General features: G+C 38.8%; 1 protein-coding gene across 1 annotated transcript in view; it reads right to left on the bottom strand.

The window, feature by feature from the left end:
* Positions 1–23,100, bottom strand: part of LOC133461048 (ephrin type-A receptor 6-like) — an 88,635-nt gene that overhangs the window by 60,261 nt on the left and 5,274 nt on the right. The window contains exons 2-6 of the mRNA XM_061741810.1: positions 17,456–17,520; positions 4,446–4,574; positions 3,628–3,777; positions 3,372–3,533; positions 3,038–3,266 (exon numbers count right to left, since the gene is read on the bottom strand). Coding sequence (XP_061597794.1) covers positions 3,038–3,266; positions 3,372–3,533; positions 3,628–3,777; positions 4,446–4,574; positions 17,456–17,520 — 735 coding nt within the window. The remainder of the gene's footprint in view (positions 1–3,037; positions 3,267–3,371; positions 3,534–3,627; positions 3,778–4,445; positions 4,575–17,455; positions 17,521–23,100) is intronic.

Consider the following 23,100-nt stretch of genomic DNA (forward strand, 5'->3'; position numbering starts at 1 on the left):
TGAAAGTCAAACTGGATCCAGCTGTGTTGATGTTGACTTTGAGCTGATCTGGGACTGCTGTTTGGAGAAAACAAGCTACTTACATTAATGTATAAGTTCTGTATCTCATTGAAAAACTGTGCGAGTGAACAGTTCAGTAAACATCTCAGAATCTGAATGTGTAAAGATTTGGGGGATTTCAGCATCGAGGGTATGGTTGAGAGAAACCCCTGCAGGAACTAAACCAACAGATGCAAGCTTTGAGTTTGGAAGCAATGCTGCTTTAAAAACAAACAAAATCCTGCACCTGAAATCATTGCATCAGCTCTGGAATATTCCTTATGAACTGGTTTTTCACTTAAGACAGTTCAGTGCTATATGAACATATATAAACAGATGGTACAGTAAGATACACAAGATATTGCTTAATTAAAGGGAAACAAAAGTCCACAACTCTTAGTGAGTGAAAACATTTGATTTGTAGGTTGCTGTGGTTTAGGAAGAAGAACAAGTCATATATGGTGCACTCCAGCACTAAGAGCAGTGACAGAAATTCAAAGCAAACCCATAAACCTCTTATCTGAGATCACAGAAATGCATTGCTCTGCACATAGCTGACACAGACCTGTGTGTCACCGGAACAGCTTCTTGAGTAACTCTCATCACACCACACAAGTAGCACATGCTTTGATGGAAGGACAAAACAGCCAAGCAGCGTAATTCTAATTAAAAGCAACACTTCAGTCTTTAGCAAGCACTTGAAGTCAAACTTGCACTTGGTCATTGTACTGTATACTGGTATTTTTTCTTGAAGAAACATACTATATTATATACCATATTGCAGTTGCTCACATGCTGCTCACTGTGTACCAAATGTTGCCAAAATTTCCTTTGCACTCGAAGTGCAGAATGCAGTTTTGAAAACAGCCAATGTTTATGCAAAAATACGTTTTGTACTTGTTTCTGGTTAAACATCATTGTTGGCAAAGATGCAAACCAACAGCAAGACCGATTTAATGCAACACTGAAAACTTTTTCACGTTAAAATTCCATTTCCAGTATCCGTCTGATGTTTCACTCACATAGCTATTATGGATGGTATTAAGCATATGAGGCTGTGACTTTGACGGCAGCAAGGCAAACATTTTTGAGAGGATGCATGTTTATATGTAGCACATATGCTACATTAAAGCTGGCGTTTCACCATCCTTTACGGTTGGAAATTAAAAGGCTCCTTCATCTAGCTAACAAAAGCAAGAAGTAATCTGCACCCAGCAAGGGGCCATGCAGAAGCACCACTACATTGCTACATATGATTTACAATTAATATTGTACTATGTATAAATATTGCTACTTTACCAGTAAATCTACATGTGCTGCACATGTACTGTCACACACACAAAATCAGAAATATGTTTCATAATAGCACCAACATAGCAAACTGTATATGCCAGGTTTTTAATTTCCTGGATGGAAACTAACCTTTATGTTTGGTTATTTCATTTTTGTCCATGGCATCAAAATTGATTTACAGAGAACTGTAATTTATCACAATATACACTTATATTGCAGTGTAGAGTTATATTAAAATTTTACTGCTGCTGTGAAGTGTCTCCCAGGTTTGATAATAAGAGTAAAATACAGGATGTATCACTGAAGAAACCAGCCAACGCGTTGTTTTCTGATTGCCATGTAGGTCAGAACTTCAAGGAAAAGCCCATTACCAGCCCTTTCATTGCTGTCGCTACCAACTACAGGACCATAAAGAGAAATGGCCAATGGAGAGTGCACATGTAAGACATATGTGAGCGGCACCATGAGTGTGCTGCTCCTAAGCTGCCATCTCATTGGTAATCTCTCCTGACAGGCTTCTGCGTTGTTTAACTTGAGATGATTGAGGGTGAGTGAGAGCGAAAAGATAAATAGAAAGCAGATAAAAGAGAGGAAGATAAGAAGAAAAATTACACCCGAGGAGCAAATAAAGAAGTTATCAGAGACTGTCCTACATATCAGCTACTTATGACTGTTGGAACTCTCTCTGTAATACCCTGAGCAACCACATCTCCACAGGGGTACTACATGAATTTCACCCCAGCCAGCGGAGACTGTTGTAAGTCTGAAAAATGTGGTAAGTAACACAGTGGGCACCTTAATTGTAATCTTGCAGCACGGCTCCATTAAGCTGCTGCCTTAATTACTAGAGTAAAGCAGGAATAAAAGAGGGGGTTGGGCGAGTTTTAGAAAAGACTAGTTGCAAGCTAAATTATCTGTGAAAGTCACAAATGAAGGCAATTAGCCAGCTAGCCCCCCGTATGTGTGCACAGTCTAATTCAGAAACCAGGCCAAAGACTATCTAGAACAAGTCAACAGTTCCTTTCAATTTTTCTTCATCTGTTCAGCTAACGATCTGCGACATTTAGGTAACGCTGTTAGGACTAATTAGCGAAGAGCTGCAGAACGAGAGTGGTATTTATCATTTTAACATTTTTAAATTTGAATGTTTATATGCAAATGTTAAGTGGCTGCATGGTTGCCCTTATCTACACTGAATATTTATCAAAGTGAGATCAGGCACGTAACCACATGTCTGAAGGCCGATACAAGAAATTACTTCTCCTTTTGAACATTATTGAGCCTGGAGAAGTCAAGTAGTGCTTTTAAAATGTCAGAAAACTGTGGGCAGTACATAATCTTTCTTTTTGCATTGCTTATCATCTCCTGGCATAAAATAAATCAATTGAGAGATGGTGAGAAACTGATTTAGAAATTTAAAAAGAAAAGGATAAGGAGAGAAAGCGATTGAGTGAAGAGTAAACAAAGTGGACAGGGGAAAAGGGAGGATGGTGAGGGGAGGTAGAGCTGAAATGGGATGAAGAGAGCTGTTGATGGAAAGGATCTGACAAGGATGCAAAATCTCAGTGAGAGGAGGGAATATCAGTTCAGTGAACTCAGACTCCTGTAGATCACTGGGAAGGCACATTAGTTTCTTCTCTTCTCTTCTCTGTTTGTGAAGTAAACTGATCTAACCTCAGCCCAAACTACAAGTCTAACATCTCACCTCGGCAGTGGCCATCCATCTCTTCGTGACCGGTGCTGCAGACGCAGTGCCCAAGTGGTACCAGCCAGTCTCCATCAGCACCACAGTACAGTTTGGGTGTGTCCCTCTCCTCTGCATTCTCCACGCATGAACCCCTCACTTCCACCAGAGAGGACGAGTCCATGTGCGGCACCGTGTCAGGAAAGGCAGCCAGGTTCCTTAGAGTCGATGGGCAACGTTTGTAAAACACCTTACATGAAGGAGAGAAAAAGGACATTGAAGTATCTGCAATAAAATGGACAATTTCATGGCTGTCATCTATGCAAACACAAATCAGACAACCCAGTTAACAGACCTTGACAGAGACAAGGGCAATACAAGCTCCCACATCTTGAAAGGCCAAGTAGAAGCCCTTCTGCGTCACTGGCCCCACCTCTCTAACCTCAGTATTGAGGCGAAGAACACGATCTCCCAGATCTGTCTGTGTGAAACTTTCATCTGCAGCTATGGTGTCCACCTTTAAAAGCCAACAACAAACACTTTATATGTTTCTCTAGAGGGGTACCAGTATCCCAACTGAAGCGTCCTTTTCACACGCCCCAATGTCTAACCTTGGCGTAGTCTGTGGGCCGAAACCGTGTTCCTGCAGAAAGAGGTTCGTTTGTCTGTAGGTAAAAGAGGTTGAAGGTTTCTTTACAGGTGCCAGACACCCAAGGGATGGAGTTGCAGTCTCGCAGAGTGAACCGCAGCTCTACATATACCTGAGTCAAAATATACAAAAATACATGAACAAATTATCACAAGCTCTTTGAGTTTTTCAAATATTATATAGGTATTAAACTTCTGAAACTGACCTGGTTTCCATCACTGGATCAATTATTTTAGTTCACTTTCTTATTGTGGCATACACGGTATGTGCTGGAACCATACAATTTATTTGTGCAATATTTCAATTATGTGCAAACATTACTGGCAAATTAATAGGAGGAAAATAACTAGAAAGTGTAGAAGGTTTCTGCAGCCACACAGAAGTCATCTTTTGAAATGATTTTTCCAGTCAGACTCAAATTGTTTTCAGCACTTTGTGATAGAGCCGTACAAACATAACGAGAACTGCTCAAGGCTATATGTAAAGAAGACTTTTTATCTCCAGCTCACATTCATGTCAAGCTTATCTGAATTTACTTAGATTTGAACAATTTTCCAAATTATATTCATATTTTAGCATGGATATAACTTTCAAACATATTTCTCTCTTGATAAGTTGTCGAAAATATGAAATTCCCTTCAGGTTATGGGACACTTTCTCAAGCTGGAGACAGCATCAGAATTGTTGCCCCTGTTTCAAGGCTATGTCTTTAAAAGTCATTTCAGACAGAAATGTATGAATATGAGTATGTTTGAGGAAGTGTTGTGATGTGGCCCATACCCGCTGTGCAAATTGCCGTTGGATCCATCCAGATCGCAGCCAGTTGTTCTGGTTTGGCTCCATTACGTGACAAACCTGAAAGGTGTGAATAGGTCTGTTTTGCTCATCCATCTCTGTGATGGCATCCCACTAAGAATATAGGAGGCACATGTTGATACATTTGTGAGAATATTTTCCAAACCATGTTTTGTCATTCCATTATTGAAAATATTACAGAATAACAGAAAAATAAAAATGGAAAAGAATAAAACGAATCATAACAGTCCAGTCAACCTTTTAAGACCAGTGGTGTCAATGATAGGGAATGGCTCATGTCTACATGCAATCAGTTATGGATATTGGTGTTCAATATAGTCAACTCCATCTAGCATACGTAAAAAGGAGATCACCAATGTGTAATCTTGTTGTGGAAAATGTTAGGTCTTTTTTGGTTTTACTTAATTTCTATAAAAACATGGCATCTGAGAGACACCAAGTCAGTTCCACTAAAGTTTTCAAGCTGTTGCATCAGCCAGTCTCTCATTTCTCTGCCCCGCTTTAACGGTGTGATGATCAGAGCTTCAAAAGCCCTAACATTTATTGACAGAACCTCTCCTGTGGCATTTAATGGGCAGCTGAGATTATGCCAGTTACACAGCTGGATGTGTGATTACAGCTCAAGAGCAGGAGCTACATGGAGGACACATTGCTACTTGTACTCATTTCTGTTCTGTAAAGGCCACGGTAGAAAGATTTAGATCATTATAAGTTGACTGAAAGTATTCGGACCCTTTCAAGCTGTCATGATTCAGTATCATTTTAATATGAACTGAATTCTCACAAGCCTAGACATAACTCTAAATCTGTGACCGAAACACATCACCATTGTGGTGCTACCATCACTATGCTTGATGGATGATGGTTTTGAATGTACAGAGTATATCCAAAGCATCACTTTTTGGGCTTGTGGTGTTTTTGGAGCTGTTATAATAACAAATGCAAGATGCGTCGCCATACCAATGTAATAACTGTTGGTGAAGCGTTCAGTGATAAAATGCAGTTTACTGTGTATTTTATTGACTAAACTAGACTCTATACCTCTTCTCCTCACATGCTGGGTGTCTTCTATTGATAAGGGCGCACTAAAGACTGGCGTTTTTCTGCTGTCATTTACTACTGGAGCAGCTGGTGCTTGTACTATTCATGGGTTTCAGTCACGTGACATTTTTTGTTGTCAGCGCCATCTTGAGGACCGACCGAGGACCTTTCCGTCGCGCAGCCAATATGACGTCTCACCTAATAACTCACTTAACTCCCGAAGAACAGCAACGGTATCTACAGAAAATTGACACTTTAGGTTTCGATCCGTATCTAATATCTAATCAATCACTGACTCCACTCCAGTCTGCCAAAAACCTGCCAGATTTGTCGTTTGCGGACATATATATCTACCTGGTCCACAATCCTTCTCCATACACCGGCAAAGCTCTCAAAGCTTTTAAAGTACCAAAGCTTACTGCTACTTCACATCATGATGGGTTAAAGATGCCAAACTTCATCATGTGGAGGCCAAAAAAATGTCCGTGGTAACAGGAAAGGTAAGTGACAGTCTGGTGATGAATAGCATTGAATTGCCTGCACAGGATACGTTTATGTAATGAAAAGTAAGAAGGCAGTTCACTTTTTCAGTAACGTTACTACTCTAGAAAGTAAAAGCATATCATCATGTCACCATAAAACTTTATTAAAACATAAAATATGATTTATTATATTATTAATGCAAATGTTCATCTTGCGCTCCCGATCTCCTGCGCGGTGCGTCCCGTGACGTCTCCATCACCAAGCGGCTCTCCCAAATCCTACTCAGCCTGGATCATTTCTCGTGTCCTCTGCTTTTTCCCCACATCTCAGTAATGATCTGACATGCTGGCTGCATTTAACACCACGAACACGCCGATCATTCCACGCTGTTCGCTGTTTGATTGCGTCACCACACGCAGTTATTAATTGTTTCCCCCCCCCCCCACTTACAGGACCTTTTCTCTCCCTCCCGTCCGATGTTCTGGGACCTATATAATAATAGGATATTATTTATTTCTGCCACTTTATTGTGGTTTTTGTGGTGAAATGAGGAGGAATCATAGATAACTGGATCAGCCGTTCCTCATCCGTGACTGTTTCCTACAGCGCTTTCAACCGGCTTTCAACACGAGTGAAAGGAAGAAAATAAAAGAACATTTAAACATCACAATATCCCACGGCCCACTTAAAGCACTGATAAAAGGTCAATCCCGTTTTTTTAGACTTATTATTGTCGCATCCCACGGCACAACAGATAGACGGCATGCTGAAAGTCGGTCCTAAAGATGGCGCTGCGAGTACTGTGTGACGCCACATGAAATCGATGAATATGTACTACATACAGCTGTAAAGCAGGTCAACAAGTGATTATAATTACTGTATGATTTAGTGCAAATGTAGTATCCGCAAAATACAAAATATTTGAGGACCAGGTAGGCATGATATCTTCAGTTTGTAAATAAATCATGGAAATGTTAAAAATAAATGTACCCCACATTTCTCACTTTAAAGTACACAGTACCATTAGAGGTTTTAGGGAATCTGGAGAACATTTAGCATTTAAAAGTGGCACGAGTCCAAACCTAACATCCATCATGTCTGATCACTTAAACAGCAATGCATTAAGAAACATCCATCAGGAGCTGACATAACAACTGCAGGCAAGGACTGCTTCGGAATACCTTTGCATAGCACTTAAATAAACTTAGCAAAAAAAGTAAGGACATTTGCTTAACAATGCTTCTTGGCTTCTACCACTGGAAAGCCTGTTTATTTCCCTTTTAAATGATGCCACATTTGCAAGGAACATACATTTGTGGGATCAGATGTGGGTTGTGCCCATAAAGAATTTGCCAAATCTTCTCTGCCAATTTTGCCATTGACTCTTGTTTTGTTTTTGGTGATTTGTATGATTGAAATTTGAAAAAAAAAAAAAAAAAAGAAAAAAAAAAGCACATATTTGGCAAGTTAACCATTTATCAAATTAACACTCAGGAGTTTCAGTAGCGTGTGGAAAAACGATACACATTCACAACAGCCTGGCACCTCCTCATCATGCTGGTCACCAGCCTGGTCCGATCCAGATGTAGGAGAGAGCAGGAGGCAGGAGTTCTCAAAAGCAAAGATTTATTTAATTCAAACAAAAGACGCTGCTTTGCAGGAAGGCAAAAACTCAGAACTAGGATCAAAAATACCAAACTTATGGTAAACACGGAGGGAGGAAACAATACGGACCAGCAGGGAGCAGGGGGAAGACAAGACTAGAAATACACAAGGGGTAACGAGACACAGATGCAGACGATCAGGGCAGATGGGAAACAGGAAGGTCAATCCAGAACCTAAACACAAGGACACGGGCTTCAAAATAAAACAGGAAGGGTGAAACTCTGACATGGCATCCCATTCTTTGACCAGCATTTGTTACATGTTGGTCACTCTGGCACAAACAACAGGCCTGAGATCTGAAGATCTAATTCTCTTGTTGGTCTCAGGACTCGACTTGTGACTAGGGGAGACAGAGCCTTTTTCAGTTGCTGCTTCTGAACTTTGGAACGGTCTCCCTCTTTCTGTGAGGTCTGCCAGAACTCTTAATGATTTTAAATCTCTAGAAACACCATCAGGGAAACGGGCCTGACGGTGAAGGGCAGTCATGGCAGGCCTCCTGGCAGCCCTATGAGACTGGGGATTGGGTGCATAGTGTACTTATTGGATCAAAAGCAAAAAGCAGGGCATCCAAACTTCACTCAGTATAAGTCCAAAAGTCAGACACTGGAATGGTGATAGGTTGTGTCAGTGTCCTTGGCAAAGAGCACGACAATTCTGTGGTGCCAGCATTAATGCAAAGGGGTACAATGAGATTTTACACAGTGTGTACTGGCTTTAAGACCAAATTTCTTCCACGGGGGCTCATGTTTTTTGAGCATAACCACATTTTTCACCCATTACAAAGGCATGGCTGAGGAAGAAGAGGGAACTGAACTGGCTTGGCTGCAGACTGAACTTCCCCCAGAGTGTGTTGAATGATAATCCAGTACTGTTGCATGACTTTTAAAGGAGCTTGAGGCCGGATTGAGGCAGAATTTATGAAAAAAATTCGTATACATTTTACGTTTTCTAGTAATAATGTCAGATGAAGCGTTCAAAACCCAAAATAATGAGCCCTCTAGTGTACCTCTCCGTTGCCTTGAACAGACTGTGTGCTGCAAAATGTGCTGCAATTCTGGGCCCGAATTTCCCGCGCTGGGCTGCGGATGTGACGTCACATGACGCTGCATGCTCGTTCTCCCGTGCCGGCTTCACTGTTGGCTGCAGTACCCCCAACGGCCGTCGTGGTGAAGGGTGGCGCTAGAGAGTCTCATTTCTTAAAAGGAGCCTCAAGCTCCTTTAAGTGTTGTGTTAAGTAATGAGGATAAAGAGTCTATAAACATTTAACGCAGTTTTTCTTTGAAACTGTAATTGCAGAAAAATGTGAATAGAAAAGACCTTAAATACAAACCATTGTTTTTCTATTCCCCTCCCATCTCAGATTAAATATTTAGTAAAGTATTGTTACATCTTCATAGTTACATTTGCAGTTTGAGGAAAAGAATGCACTCTGTCATTTTGAAGGGCCACTTCAAATGGGAAAGGTCGTGGCAGCCTAATGCAATGTTTATGCTCTCAAATACATCCGTTCCAGAATCTGTTCCCTGAATTTGCAGAGCAGATCTCCTCTGAGAGGGAGCGACTGCCCAGTACTGCCTTCACAAAGAGGAAGATTGAAGCTTCCTCTGTGATTGCACACTATCATTTCCAGGTCATAGACCAGTGCATGTTGTTCAAGAAAAAGTAAAGGCAGGGGAAAAGAAAGGAAAAGAAAGGGAAAAAAAACATTTTTTGTCTGGTTATTGATTTTACTCCCGACCATGTTGGCTCCCATTTTATGTAAATCTGAGCGTAACATATTAGCAACACAGCCTTTAATTGAAAAAAAAAAAAAAAAAAAAAAATTACTTCTGTCACTGAGCTTGTTTTAAATGTGACTTGCATTGATTCAAAAACAGACGCAAGAGTCGTACAGGAAATTGAAACAACTGCTATCGAGTGTTCTCAATTACAAATGTTCAAATAACACTTTAACCTTGACTGGAGTGTGCAAAAGCAATTAATCTTATATTAATTAAGCTATGTAAATTATCTCTATGCGACATCCCTGGGCCAAATGATTAATCAATCATAATCATTTCGTCTTTCATTTGTAACTCTAGCCTGCTAACAATGTTGTGCTTGTATCCTAATGAAGTTTAGTGAACACGGCAGTCTTTAATCAGGTTCAACACTTAGCTCTGTTTAATTTAGAAGTGTTTATTCAAATGTATTTAACTGCTGCAGGATACACTGTAAAGATGGCAAACACGTCTGTATGATTAGAAATTATATCATCGATATTCAGCTCTACCAAAGAGATTTACCCCTTGTTTCCACTGGGCACAGGTGCACCACAGTTTTGCTCCATCCTCAGCATGACCTCAGGTGCCACATGGAGCATTTCAGAAGTGGACCACTTCCGAGCACTGCCTGTTCAGTTGCATTTGTGAGATTAGTTTCAACATCGCATAATAATTATATGGCAAAAAGGTGTTTAAAAACATCTTTATTACCATGGCCTGTCCTTTTGCTATTGTGCTTGGAAAAAAGATGGATGGTGTCAAACAAACTTTTAGTTTTTCAGCTTGTAAAATGAACCTCTCATCGTATGCCCTAGAAATCAAAATGTAAACCTAGCCTCCACGGCTACAGGTGTCGATGTAAGAGTCATAATACTTTTGCAAAATGTTATTTTGAATGGAGACCAAATTCTTTTCTTGTGCCTAACTTCCAGTCAGTTCAATGTACCTCCTATAAATTGATGTGGTTCAGTCACAGCTGGACACCAAAATCAACTAGGAACGTATCTTTTGCAGGGCAAACCAGAGGGTCGCTTCTAGAAATGTGCTGTGACACTTCTAGTAGGAGCATACTCATTGACTAGACTTAGGCTGTGTCAAGTGGGACTCAGGGGTAAGAGTTTACAGTGTAAACTCGTATGTTTGTAACGATAGGCTTAAAGGCTTTTTCATCCATTTCTAACAAACAGTCCTGTGTGTTATTTATGTGATCATGGAATGATCCCTCTGAACTTAAAAAAACTAAACAGGTGTCTTCCAGAATGATCATCCTTTGCAGGCATGGGATTGTGTGGGAGACTAACGGGCCTGGACCTGCCAACCTGTCAAATGGACCCAGCCTAAATCTTAATTATTGATATCAACATTTAAAAAGACACAAATGCTAATAAATGTTCCCTAATTAAAAAAGAACATATTTATGGGGTTATCATGTGTAACTAGATCAATTACAACATAATGTTTTTATGATAACACTTCACATACAGGGATAAAAGACACTTGGGGAAAGATTGCTAAAAATATGATTACGACCAAACATATCTGATGGCTGCTGAAAAATACAATAAATACAGAGAATGCAGCAAGTCCAGATGTGGCACCATCATCCATCAACTTGTCAACACAGAGGCCAATTGGGGCAGACTTGAGAAAACAAACGAGAGATTATTACAGTGGTACTCTTCATCCTGCCCTCAAGTCGCTGTCTCATCCTACAGCTGTAAAAATGTTTGATGTTTAAAGCTGAAAAGGCAGAGAACAAGAGGCAAAGAGTGGAAAACCTTGCTTTGTATTCACTATGAAACATGGTTTACATTCAGGCAAGGTAATGACTTAACAAATAAGTGCAGTCTCTTGTTGGAAGTGGCTGTGGCTCACTTAACAGTTTCTCTCTCTTTCAGTCTGTCTAATCCACCTAAAAGTTATTTTCTTTGAGTGTACTTAAATGTCAGTGTTCAAATTGAATGGAAGTATTTATAACAACAAAAATATATAGGGGCTATATAAAGGATATACATCTTTTGAAGGCTGATGGACAAATATGAAATATCTTACACAATTTGGTGACGATTGTCCTTTTTTTATTGACACGGTGGATTACTTACTCCCCTTTATGCCCTGCTATCATGGCTAAGACATTAACAAAAACACTGGCTATTTTCATAGATAACGACTTTGTAGTGATAAAGCACTCTCCGTGCAACCAAGGTTTTCTTCAGGTGTAGAAATGTGGACCTGCTGTAAAGTGAATTGAAAATAACAGCATCTTAATGCAGCACTCATACAAGCTAAGACGAGTCTTTTCAACATTATAAGTCTGAATTCTCTTTTCAGTACCACTCTAAAGAGATCTGAGGATCTAAACAAAATACCACTTTTCTGGTTTGCATGCCATCAGCAGTAATTGGAGTTCTGTTATGTCAACAAACAAGCGAAGATTTGTCACCGCACGCGCCTCAGTCTTCAAAAATGCACCCTTGGGATGTGGCATGGTTCAGAAAACAAAATGAGTGTGAAAGACGAGCTGCATCTCTCTCTCTCTGAAGCTATTAGATGTGCACCTCCTAATCACTTTGCCTTTCAGCACACAGAAAGATCCCTTTGAGTAAAAGGTATAAAACAAATGCATGCACTTAAATCATGCTCATGGTGGAAGCTGTGTGGGTTTTTTTTGAAAACTCTCAAATGTTGCCTGAAAAACACATACTTTGGTTTGGCATTTTAGGGCATGATTTTGGGGAAAAAAAGTGATCAAAGCACCTATGTGCTTGTGCTGCTGTATCTGTTTGTTTAAACTCCAAATAGTTTGCCTAAAAAATTGATCCATCTGTTGAAATGTTGAAAACAGTCATGACATATATAAACTTTGTTGGACACTTCATTAAACTAATTCACACTGTTGAAATCCAGTATAGACAATACTGTGCAAAATCCTTAGGCACTGCTGGTCTTGTTGTTTTGTCCGTTTAAATTATATCTATTTTGATTTTCCTTTACAATACAAACAGAGGAGTCTGGGTAGTTTTACTCAGAAGAAGTGGCTGAAGCTACTGGCAAACAGCATGATCTTGCAGCTGTAAAGCAGGACAACAAGTGACTGTAATATGATTTTGTTCAAATGTAGTACCCACAAAATTCAGACACTAAAAGTGATCAAGTTCTTGAATTTACTCCAACCAATTATGCTAAGTAGTGTTTCATTTTTTATGTGCTGACAAATTACACAACGCCTTCTCACTAACTTCAGTATTACACACTACACCTCAGTCTTTTGATTGCTTGAAAAACAGCTGCAAAGGCATAGTTGTGACTAGCTTTTTGTTTGTTTGCATATTTAATGTGACAAAAGTATTTTCCAGCCAGAAAATGTATTAACAGGAAAGTTATCAAAGTTTTCACTGAAAAGAGCTCCAGATGAAAGTTTTGTCTTGCAGACATAAAGAGTTTCTACAAACTTTGCATACAAGCTCATTCTAATGAGGTAATAAGCCAACAACCATAAGCCTGAGCATGAAAAGTTTTGAGCAACGTCTCATTTTCTTAGATACAATCCACACACTCAGAAAAAGGTGTCATTTTGAAAAATTAAATTAAAACCATAATATGTATGTGAGTTCTAAGTACAGCAAGGAATTAGATGCAAATTTGAAGATTCTCTGTCTGAGTTTAAAATAGTTCCCATTGAAACATTTGGCTGTTAGAAGAGCTTGTACTCACATATACCCCCAATAAACTTGCAGACGTGTGTAGTTTTGTACTTACAGCAATGGTGGAGACATTAAGCACGGGTTTGAGGTTTTCAGTTAAACAAGGCAATTTGTCTTTGAAAGACCAAAGGGAGGAATATGGGTAGGTGTTATGAAAATATCATTAAACATCTGTAGTTTTGATTAATTATTGATTTGATGTAAATTTAGTAGGTGTTATGCTTCGCTCTTTTTTACGCAATCAATGGCAGGCTTGGTCCCATAGCAATAAAGGCTGCTCAATCTGTGTGCAAGAGAGATGCAGCTTTTTCAATAATCGTATTAGGCCTTTAAAATACCTCAGCATTTTGTTGCTATTTATTAGTTTTGCTCCAAAGGATCTGTTTGCACTTTTAGCGGCCCTATAACCTCATTCATCGATTCATACACACGGTCATAAATAAGTAAATACATCGCAGCTGTTACTTATGGTTTCTCAGTCCCAGATGAAATATTTGTCAGGGTGAAATATAAAACTCTCCTTAATATTCAGAGATACATGCTACAGTTGGATTGAATCTATATTTAATGCATGTAAATATCATCCCATCTTCTATTGAAGAAATGGAAAACCAAAGAGGTCTTGGAAAATGTCGGCATCCAACCTGCAAGACTATTAAATGTTTTTCTTGACTTAGTTACTCCTTTGTCTGTATATCTTTATTGTACAAATAATTGTAACTAGTATATGTTCATTGCATATTGCATAGCATACTATTAGGTTTTAATTATGTTTAAAATTATGTTTCAATTTAACACCTTTTATAGACTCACTGAACAGCATTTTGGTCCGCTGTCGCAGTTTAAAGCACTTTATTTATAGTCGGTATATAAGGGTATCACAACAGTGCTTATCAATAGAATGTATTCATTTATTTGAACAGATACCCAAGTAAGTATTCTTAAAAACTTCTCAAAACCTGTCTTAGAGTTTGTCATTTCCTGAAAAAGATTCCTGGTGCAGCGTGACTCAGTCAATCTGTATGCCTTTCGTGCAAAGTGAGTCAGTCTGGATCAAAGGGCATGTTCAAACTCTGTTTCCAACCAAATGATATATTTACATTTCAAATGTCATAATAGTATGGTGGGCTGTTACTGATGAGGCCACTGGAGCTGAGTTATCTGTAGACTGGGTATTTGAGTTAGGGGATCAGCAGGGGTGAATTGGTGAATTGGCAATTGGGCAATATATTTATTTATTCATTCATTCTTCTGCCAAAGACTGAATGACTGGCAGCCCATCGCGCATGGACAGAAGCTCCCTGGTTTATCTTCTATATTAACACAAATCATATATGGCGCCACGATAAAGTACCTTTCATCACTCTTCTTCTTCATTTCTTGTGCTACAATAAACACAAGTGCAAAAGTGAAGTGGAAAAGCTATGGGAGAAAAAAAACAAACAAAAACATTTGGCATTGGATGCTGCCAAGTGTGCAAAAATGTGTGACGTGTTTGTCTATCTATCATGTTGCTGTGATGTCCTCTGGAGTGACAATATTTGTGCAGCAACAGGCAGCAGATGGACAGCAGGTGGTGGGACGGAGAAGAGCAGGCATGCACTGATGAGGGTCAGAGTGACTGGCAGGAGAAGGAGGAGCCGGCGAGAAGACCTGAAAGCTGTAAGGAGTGACTTCATGATGGCAAGGAGTGAAGAGGGAGGACGTTCATCGTGTGTGTGTGCATCCGTGCAGGAATCATCCCATAATTAAGTTTTTCTACTCTGTAAAACTGTCAGCAAGAAGCTACCTGGCATCGTTTTTGAAACGTTTAGCAATAGGCAGGTGTCAGTGGGCTTGACTCGTATGAGCCGTTTCTGTTCCTTATCCTCAAAGTCACAAGAAAAGTCAGGTCATACTTTTGCACGTTTATTGCCTACTTTGCTGTTGGATACATCTGAGTCATATATCCAAGCTTCTCTCAGATTCAACACACGTGAAAATATTCCATGAGTGTTTAGAGCTGTACATGACGCTCCATTAGATGAATCTACTGTATCTAAATCACACCTGACAAAAAAACCTTTTTACCCCAAACCCAGCACTGCTGCTAATCCACACTAAGACCTGTATAGTACAGTGAGCATGTGCAGTGCATACTGTAGTTCAGGTACTATAATAATGGGAAACTGGGTGTTTGACCTAAATGAGTAATGCTGTAATGAGTTTACCTCAACAGAATAAATGGTAGTGGTATCAAACAGCAATAACAGTATTAAAAAGACCACCTACCTTCACCTAAGTCTTAGCTGTCTTAACTTTGAATTGGCTCCTTAATTGTCTCCTGGTTAATTTAATTAAACAAAAACATGAGCTAACATTTAGCAAATAAGCAAATATTTTGTCAGTATTGCAACAAGTGACTTAGGTTATCGTAATAGTTTTCTAAAGATCTGCGCCTGTGCAATGTCTTTGCTGTCGTAAAATGTGTACAGTATGTTCAACCCCGTATCCACAAACGTGCCGCATTGACAGAATTTGCCAATACTGAATATCAAAGTTTATATTATATTGTTATTATTATATATTTGTGGTATTTTGTTTTATATTGCTATGCATTGTGGCATCCAGAAGATGTATTGGATGTAATAAACATTTTAAGAACTAATGGGTAGGAATAAAATAGTTTAATCATGTCCTTCATTGCATGTGATCAAATTTTTGTTGGGCCACAAAGGTTGTACCGTTTTTATAGCTCTAACATATTAATCTGCAGGTAAAGGGAGCTTTCAAAAACTGATAAAAACATGCATTTTTTTCCTTTTTGTTTTCAGATGGATGCAATTTCTGATTCACCTGGCATGTGCTCATTCACCTGCTTCTCTTGAACTATGCAAACTCCCTATCAATCAAGATAAACTTAATCTATTTCTAATTTACCTTCATGTTTAAAACACATGTTATCTGCATATTTAAAAAAAAAAAAAAAAAAAAAAACTTCCCATATAAAGCATTAACGCTGTAAGCAACATTTATGAGTATTCTTATGTACACAAACAGTTTGAGTGGTTTGAGGCAGGAGTACATGTATGAAAAGTTTGGTACCACTAACATTTTTCAGTACCAAAGTGGATCATTAAAAAACAGAAACAACTGCACCTCTGTTCAGATACTGTATTACCCCAGCTTCACCTCTGCCTTCCTTTTGTGTTGCAAGAACAACGTGAGTTTCTGCAAGCAACAGTAAGGTGAGCCATGGGGTTTTCACATGTCACTCATCTCTCCATAAAGATGGAAGAAAGCAGAGTACTGAGCTTCTTCAAGGGAACAACACCTAGCCACCGGTTCAGGTGTGTGGATGACACCAGGGTCAAAATCAAAAACCAAGAAGAATCCTTCACAGAGCATATCAGTGGATAGTAACATCAGGTTCAAATAAAGAATGTCAGAGGAATAAAGTGCCATTTTAGACCAAGATGAACCCAGTGAGGACAGTAAAACTAACACTGAAGTTCATTTGAAATCTACACACACGGACCATAATCCTTCTTTTACACTCTGGCCACCTATTGAAACATGAATTGGGGTTTATCAGAACTATACACATCCAGAGTGAGAATGCCCCAATTAAAACAGAGGGGGGAAAAAAACATTAAATATTTTCTGATCAGTCAACCTTCTTTAAATCTGTTAAGACATTTGTCTTTAAATGCTTCACTTACTGTACATGGTATCACTTGCTGCTATCCCTGACACTGTTTACACAGAACATTTAAAATTCTCATTTTCACCTCAGAATCCACTTGTAGTTTTTGTGTCTAGGAGACCAAACCTGTTGCTCTTCACCCTCTACTAGGCTGTTTTGACAAAGTCAGTGCATAGATCAACACAATAAATACTCTATATTTAATTCAATGTGTCATACACATTAATGACACTTTATTTCGTTGATAACCATGGTAATTAAACTTTTTTTAAGACCGGTACATCCCCACATTGACACACTGGTCTAACTACTGTCAAGAAAATTAAAAATATGTCACCTGGTGCCAGCATATATTTGTTTACCCCTCCTTATTTCAAATAATACTCAAAGGTCTTGTCTTCTGTCTGGCTCTGACAGAAGTGCAAGAAAACCAACTTTGGCTCAAGGGTCCGATTTTAAAAAGAAATATTATGTAACTTGGCTTTGGGACAAGAAGGAGGTTTGAAGTATAGGTTCACCAGCATGTTTTTTTCTTCAATAAACCATGATGTCATAGTTGTCATAATTCATAATTTTAAGAAAAAAAGAGATAACGCAATCCAAAGTCTTGCTTAAAAAATACCAGTTACTTACCCCATTGACAGGATAGGTCTTCCAGTCCAGTTCTCCAAGCACTGTAGTGGTATCCAACAAAACCACTGAAAAGAGAAAATTGCAAAATGGAGGAGAGAGGTTGAATTAACAGATGAATAACTTAAGTACAAAGAAAAACAGGAGAAAGCAGCGAGTAGAAAGAATGAGTGTGAGAGAGGGTGGAAGGTGAATTTATAAAGAGGAGGAGTACCAAAATAGAAGCAGAGCATGCAACAGTTATCAAGCTGTCAATGAAGAGCTTACAGAGCAGCAGAACAGACTCAACCATCTATGAAATAACGGTTCGTAGGAAAGTCCAGGACACAGCAACAAGAACACAGATCTGCCCTCTGTGGCACTGAAGTCTGGAAAATTACTAGTCTTTCTCAGAGAGTTTTCCAGTGCTAGATTCAATCGCATCAAAGGTAAAAGGAATAGTGGGGGAGAGTGGAAAAATGAAATCACCATGGAAACATTAAGCATTCAAATAAAAAAAATAAAAAAATCTAATTAGAAACAAACTTCATGACTATTTCACTGGAATATAGGGCAGGATGCCATCTTTTGTCACCAACAACACAATGAAACAATCATAAGAAATAGTGTGAACAGACAGATATAGCTTTATAGTGCCCTGACAGACATATGTTTAGGGCTGGGCGATTTTGGACAAAAATAAAATCCAGATTTTTTTCTCTGAAAACCCGATTTTCGATTTCGATTTTTTTGGTAAAACTATAAAAGACAATGGAATAAATTGTTTCAAATATTTTATCTTTATTTTTAAAGAAAAATAGCAAACAAATTTCCCTATTGGGAATGAAGTGCAATTGAAAGATACTGTAAATCCTCCTTGAGTTTAGTAAAGTGACAACATTTACAATTTTCTTGACCAAACAAAGATGACTAGACGAGCTCTGTCTGTAATGCAGCCAGCTGCAAAAAAGGAAAATCGATTTTCCGATTTTCCTTTTTTTAACATCGATTGTGATTAATAAATCCGATTTAGATTTAAAATCGATTAATCGCACAGCCCTACATATGTTTATATACTTTATGCGTGTGAGAGAGATAAGCTTCATTTGATTTAGACAATAGTCTCCTATAACTCATTTCTGATGCTTCAATAGTGCGAAGGTGACAGTGGAGAACCAGCACAACCAGGGTCAGAAAGGTCAACCATCTGCCTTGAGTGTTGGGGGGAGTGAGAGGACAGGTAAGAGACACAAACAAGGACAGGACCGAGACACATCTATGTTTTGTATGGAAAAGAAAAAGATAACACTTTAATGAAAACAACAGCAGCAAACAGTACATGGAGACTGAAGACAGCAGAGTGACAACAGGACCTCTGTGCATAATGGCAGGTCTCCCAGCAGCTAAAAATATGGCTCAGGTCTGGGTCAAGATAGCCATAACCATAAGCTTTATCAAAGAGGAATGTTTGAAACCTAAAATCCAAGGCAGAAAAGGATGTCTGCTTCCTAAAATAAATATGTGAGCTGGTTTCAAATAAGATGACTCTGATGACTGAGCGTTCTGTCTCCCCTTCCACTTTTTTTTAAATGTTAGGAACATCGAGTAAGCCTGGGGTTGTGCTGAATTTTTGAAAATGTATTTTAAAAGCCTATTTCATGATGTATCATACTTGCATTGAAATAAATAAATAAAAAAGTCCAAAGACTGTCATACCCCTGACAAAACATTGGCTGCAATAAATTGGTTTCTTTTTTTCACCCATTCTTTCCTGCGAAATAATCAGTCCATTTGTTTTGGTATTTTCTTAAAGGGGGCTTAAAAGGCAACAGCAGTACAACATACAGGGATATATATATATATAGCTCTAGTCAGGAGTATTAATATATTAATTTATACCTGTAGGTGTGATCACATCTTCAATGACCATCTAATGAACCATAGCAATGGTTCTACTCTGTATGTAGATGCAGAAAAAAACTATAATCTGATAACACTAATCATTTCAAAGGACAGAAACATCTTGTATGATTAGTTCAGTATATCCTTTTGAATAAGTAAGTTAATTAGTATTTTTTTCATGAATTCAAAGCTGCATTATGTACATTCAAATATAACAATTTTGAAACTGTGCAGTATGTCACGGCTCAGGCATGAAGAGAGCCATTATCTGCCCCATGCTAAGCCCCCTGAGCCAATTCATTGTGATGAATGTGCAATTTCCTTTGTCTCCACACAGCCAGTTAATTACAATCTCTATCAATAAAGTACGTCCCACTTCAGTGGTTGACATTATAGACCAAAGAGCAACATCTTCAGACGACCTGCCAGTCCAGTATACAGCGGATTCGTGCAAATTTTGAGCTAATTTAATGAGGATGAGACTGTTTTGAGATCAAGCTAGATAATCAGAGAAGATAAACTTTCTGAGATACTAAATTAAATACTTTAGTATTTACAGAGGCTTTTTTTATGACGCAGGTAATCAAAGACCCAATTATAATAAGGCAGCTTTGCCTCTGTTCAAAAGGATAACATGGAGAAAGATGTAAGGAGCAAGAGACAGACCAAGAGAAAGAACGATATTGACTTTTGACAAAATTAGAACAATCTTTCATAATCAGAAGCAATGTTCCATAGCATGTTTGACAGCAGCAAACCTTTCCAGAAACTCCCTGCACTGATTGCCCACACACACACACACACACACACACACACACACAGTTACATACTGTATGTAGCAATGTAGTCATGAAATAATTTAATCGCAAATATCTTTGGAGCCAGGACATAATGGCCAGAGTACAGAGGCAAATCTGATGCACAGATTTTCTCAGTCAGAGCACAGACACACACCACCTGCATTTTTCAAGAGCCCAAATTACATTACTTTTGTCTGGGAGCAAAATAATCTATAACTGTCTATTCTACATTTTCCAGACTACAGGAGTAGTGTTACAGTTTAGAAAATTATGTGGGAACAAATAATCTATAGAGCAGTGAACTGCCACTCTAACAAATGCAGCAATGTAGAGTGAGTGCATTGAATACTTGCCACTGTTGGCTCAGCTGTATTTGGACTCACCGTTTCTGGTTTTGCCTTTCTGCGTTTATATTTCACAAGCCACTATTTCTGTGTTGCTTTTTTCAAAATCCCTAGCTATGAGATAAAAACAAGCTTGCCGACTGTAACTTGCATGCTGATTATGACAACTTTTGACAAAGATTTGGATTTTGGAATGAGACAGTGTTGCACGTTGTGCATATCGAGAAATAATCTGACAGCAGTTGTCTAGTTTGCCTGCTGATCCCAATCAAACAAGCTGCCCCTTAAAGCAGCTTTGCATGGGTACCATCACAGTTTTATTGCCTTAGTGACTCTCAATACAACTCCCACTGGTTTAAAGCCATCCAAACAAGCCACACTACTGATTTCACAAGAGCTCAAAGTAGGCGCAGGCTGGTTCAGATGTGGAACACCTAGTCCAAACAGACAACCATTAGAAAATAGAGTCCTCCTTTCATAGCTCTTTATACTACCTTGTTTTATTTTGTCTGAAAAAAAAAACTGACTGTGGAAAACTGTGGACTTCTTTGCAGAACGTCAACAATAACATTCTCAAAAGAATATTATGAAATGATAACCTTTATGACATGGGATTTTATAAGATGTTTTATTTCTTTACAAGAGACACACTATAACCTTTTTACAAAAGTTAACACAATTCCCAGAGGTCTGAATGAAAGAAATGTTCAGACCTTGGTCGTCCCCAAAGACAGTCACAAAGTGGTGATATGTTGGGTTTTTTAAGTTTGTTAGGACTTCAAACCCCTAAATTAAAGTGTAAAGTGTCTGTTTTTTTTGTTACAATCGCCTCTGAAGCAGAACCTGGCAACCTTGAAAAGGTGGACTTTAAATCTGTCACATTTGTATGAATAACCCTTAAGGGACACAGTTTTAAGGGAGATCAATACATGTAATGTTACTTTTTTGAAGGATTTTCACATAAATGTATTTTGTCACTTTTCCTCTAAGAAAATTACTTTTTTATGGGTGACACAGAAGTTTTATCTTCTCCCTGCATAGATGCACATGAGTCAGGACCCCCAAATATACAAATACGTAGCTGAGGAGAGTCGTGTGGATAAACAGTCTGCTGAGGTCTCCCAGACATAACTGTATATCTTTTCTTGCACTTTGCAGGATATGTGGCTTCAGAAAGCTGCTGGGAGAGTAGAATCATTATTGTCTGTATGAAATAATAACAAAAGTGGACAGCAAAATCTAACTCACTCAATGTTGCACATACTGTAGATGGTATATAGGCCAATTGTATAAGAGAAACCAGCTCCTGAATGTTGCTGCTGTGGGAAGTTCTCAGAAATGTTGGACTTCTCCACTTAAAACTCACATTAGAACAAGTAATTAAGTGGTTGATCAACAGCATTTGTTTGAGCTTTTTAAATTATTCTGATTTCAGTTCATCTTTGAATATGAATGGATGTCAGTTGTCAAGACTTACTTTAGCAGCTATTTGATCAAGTGAGCAATGGGTAGCCATGCCTACCTTATTTTATATAGATATTCACCTCTTTCATGGCGCTTACGATGATAAAATCCCAAGGAATGAATTTAAATCCTTGTATCAAGAAACAACACCAAAAAAAGTAATTGTGCTGCTTTGTTGTGCTAGAGCTAAACCATAGATTTTAAAGAAGAATTGGACAAGCCCCCTGTGATGTCACCCATACCATATTTTTTCCTTGAACAGCTTTCGAAGCCTCTTTTTCCTTGAACTGCACACAGCTCTGCGCTGCAACTGAACTGGAATAATTAGGCCTGGAAAGCCAGCTGGAACACGTCCACCTTAGTTCAGTTACAGTTAGCTGTTTTAGCTGGGCTGGCATCATTTATTCTAACCTTTGATGCTAATTAATATTACTTTACATTCATTCTGACAAATTTGCGACTGAAATGAGTGTTGCCAGAGCTGAAAAGAGGACTAGCAGAATTTCACTGGGACTGGTAGTTGCTCGGCCTGCTGCTACCAGTGTCGTAGGCTGATTGACTGCGGGTCCCAGCAGACTCCTGCTTGGAACACTCTTGAAATGACCCACCAGGGCTCCGGGCTCCCGCAACCAATCCAAGTCAGAGGAGCTTTGAACTACCAGCCAAAGTTTTGATGGCATTTAGCAGAAGTTAGTACAAGCTGCCTGCTCTTAGCTAAACTTAGTCCTTAGACTCTTCCAGGTCAAACCGCAACCCACAGCCAGTCTGTTAGTACAATAAACAGTACAACAAAAAATATGCAGATGTCAAAACAGTGCTAAGTAGTGAAAGTGATAGCAACCAGCCATTGGAGATGCTTGCCAGCAATCAAAATCTTTGCTCATAATTGTACATATTTCTTTTTCTAATATATATAATTCTACTTGATTCTAATACATGAATACATTCACTCCAATAACCCTCCCTACTTCTACTGCAAAGTTGGATATTTTAAGATTGTGGTCAGTGGAGACTGATTTGCTTTTGGAGCCACCCCCCCAGCAGTTTGTGGATGAATGGCAACTTTTCTTACTGCCACATTGGTGTCAGGGTTTGACGCTTCCTCCCAGTTTTAGTTTCAGTTCTGTCTTGCCCCGCCTGTGTCCCATCTGCCCTGATT

This window comes from Cololabis saira, chromosome 2, assembly GCF_033807715.1.
Source record: "Cololabis saira isolate AMF1-May2022 chromosome 2, fColSai1.1, whole genome shotgun sequence".
Taxonomy (NCBI): Eukaryota; Metazoa; Chordata; class Actinopteri; order Beloniformes; family Belonidae; genus Cololabis; species Cololabis saira.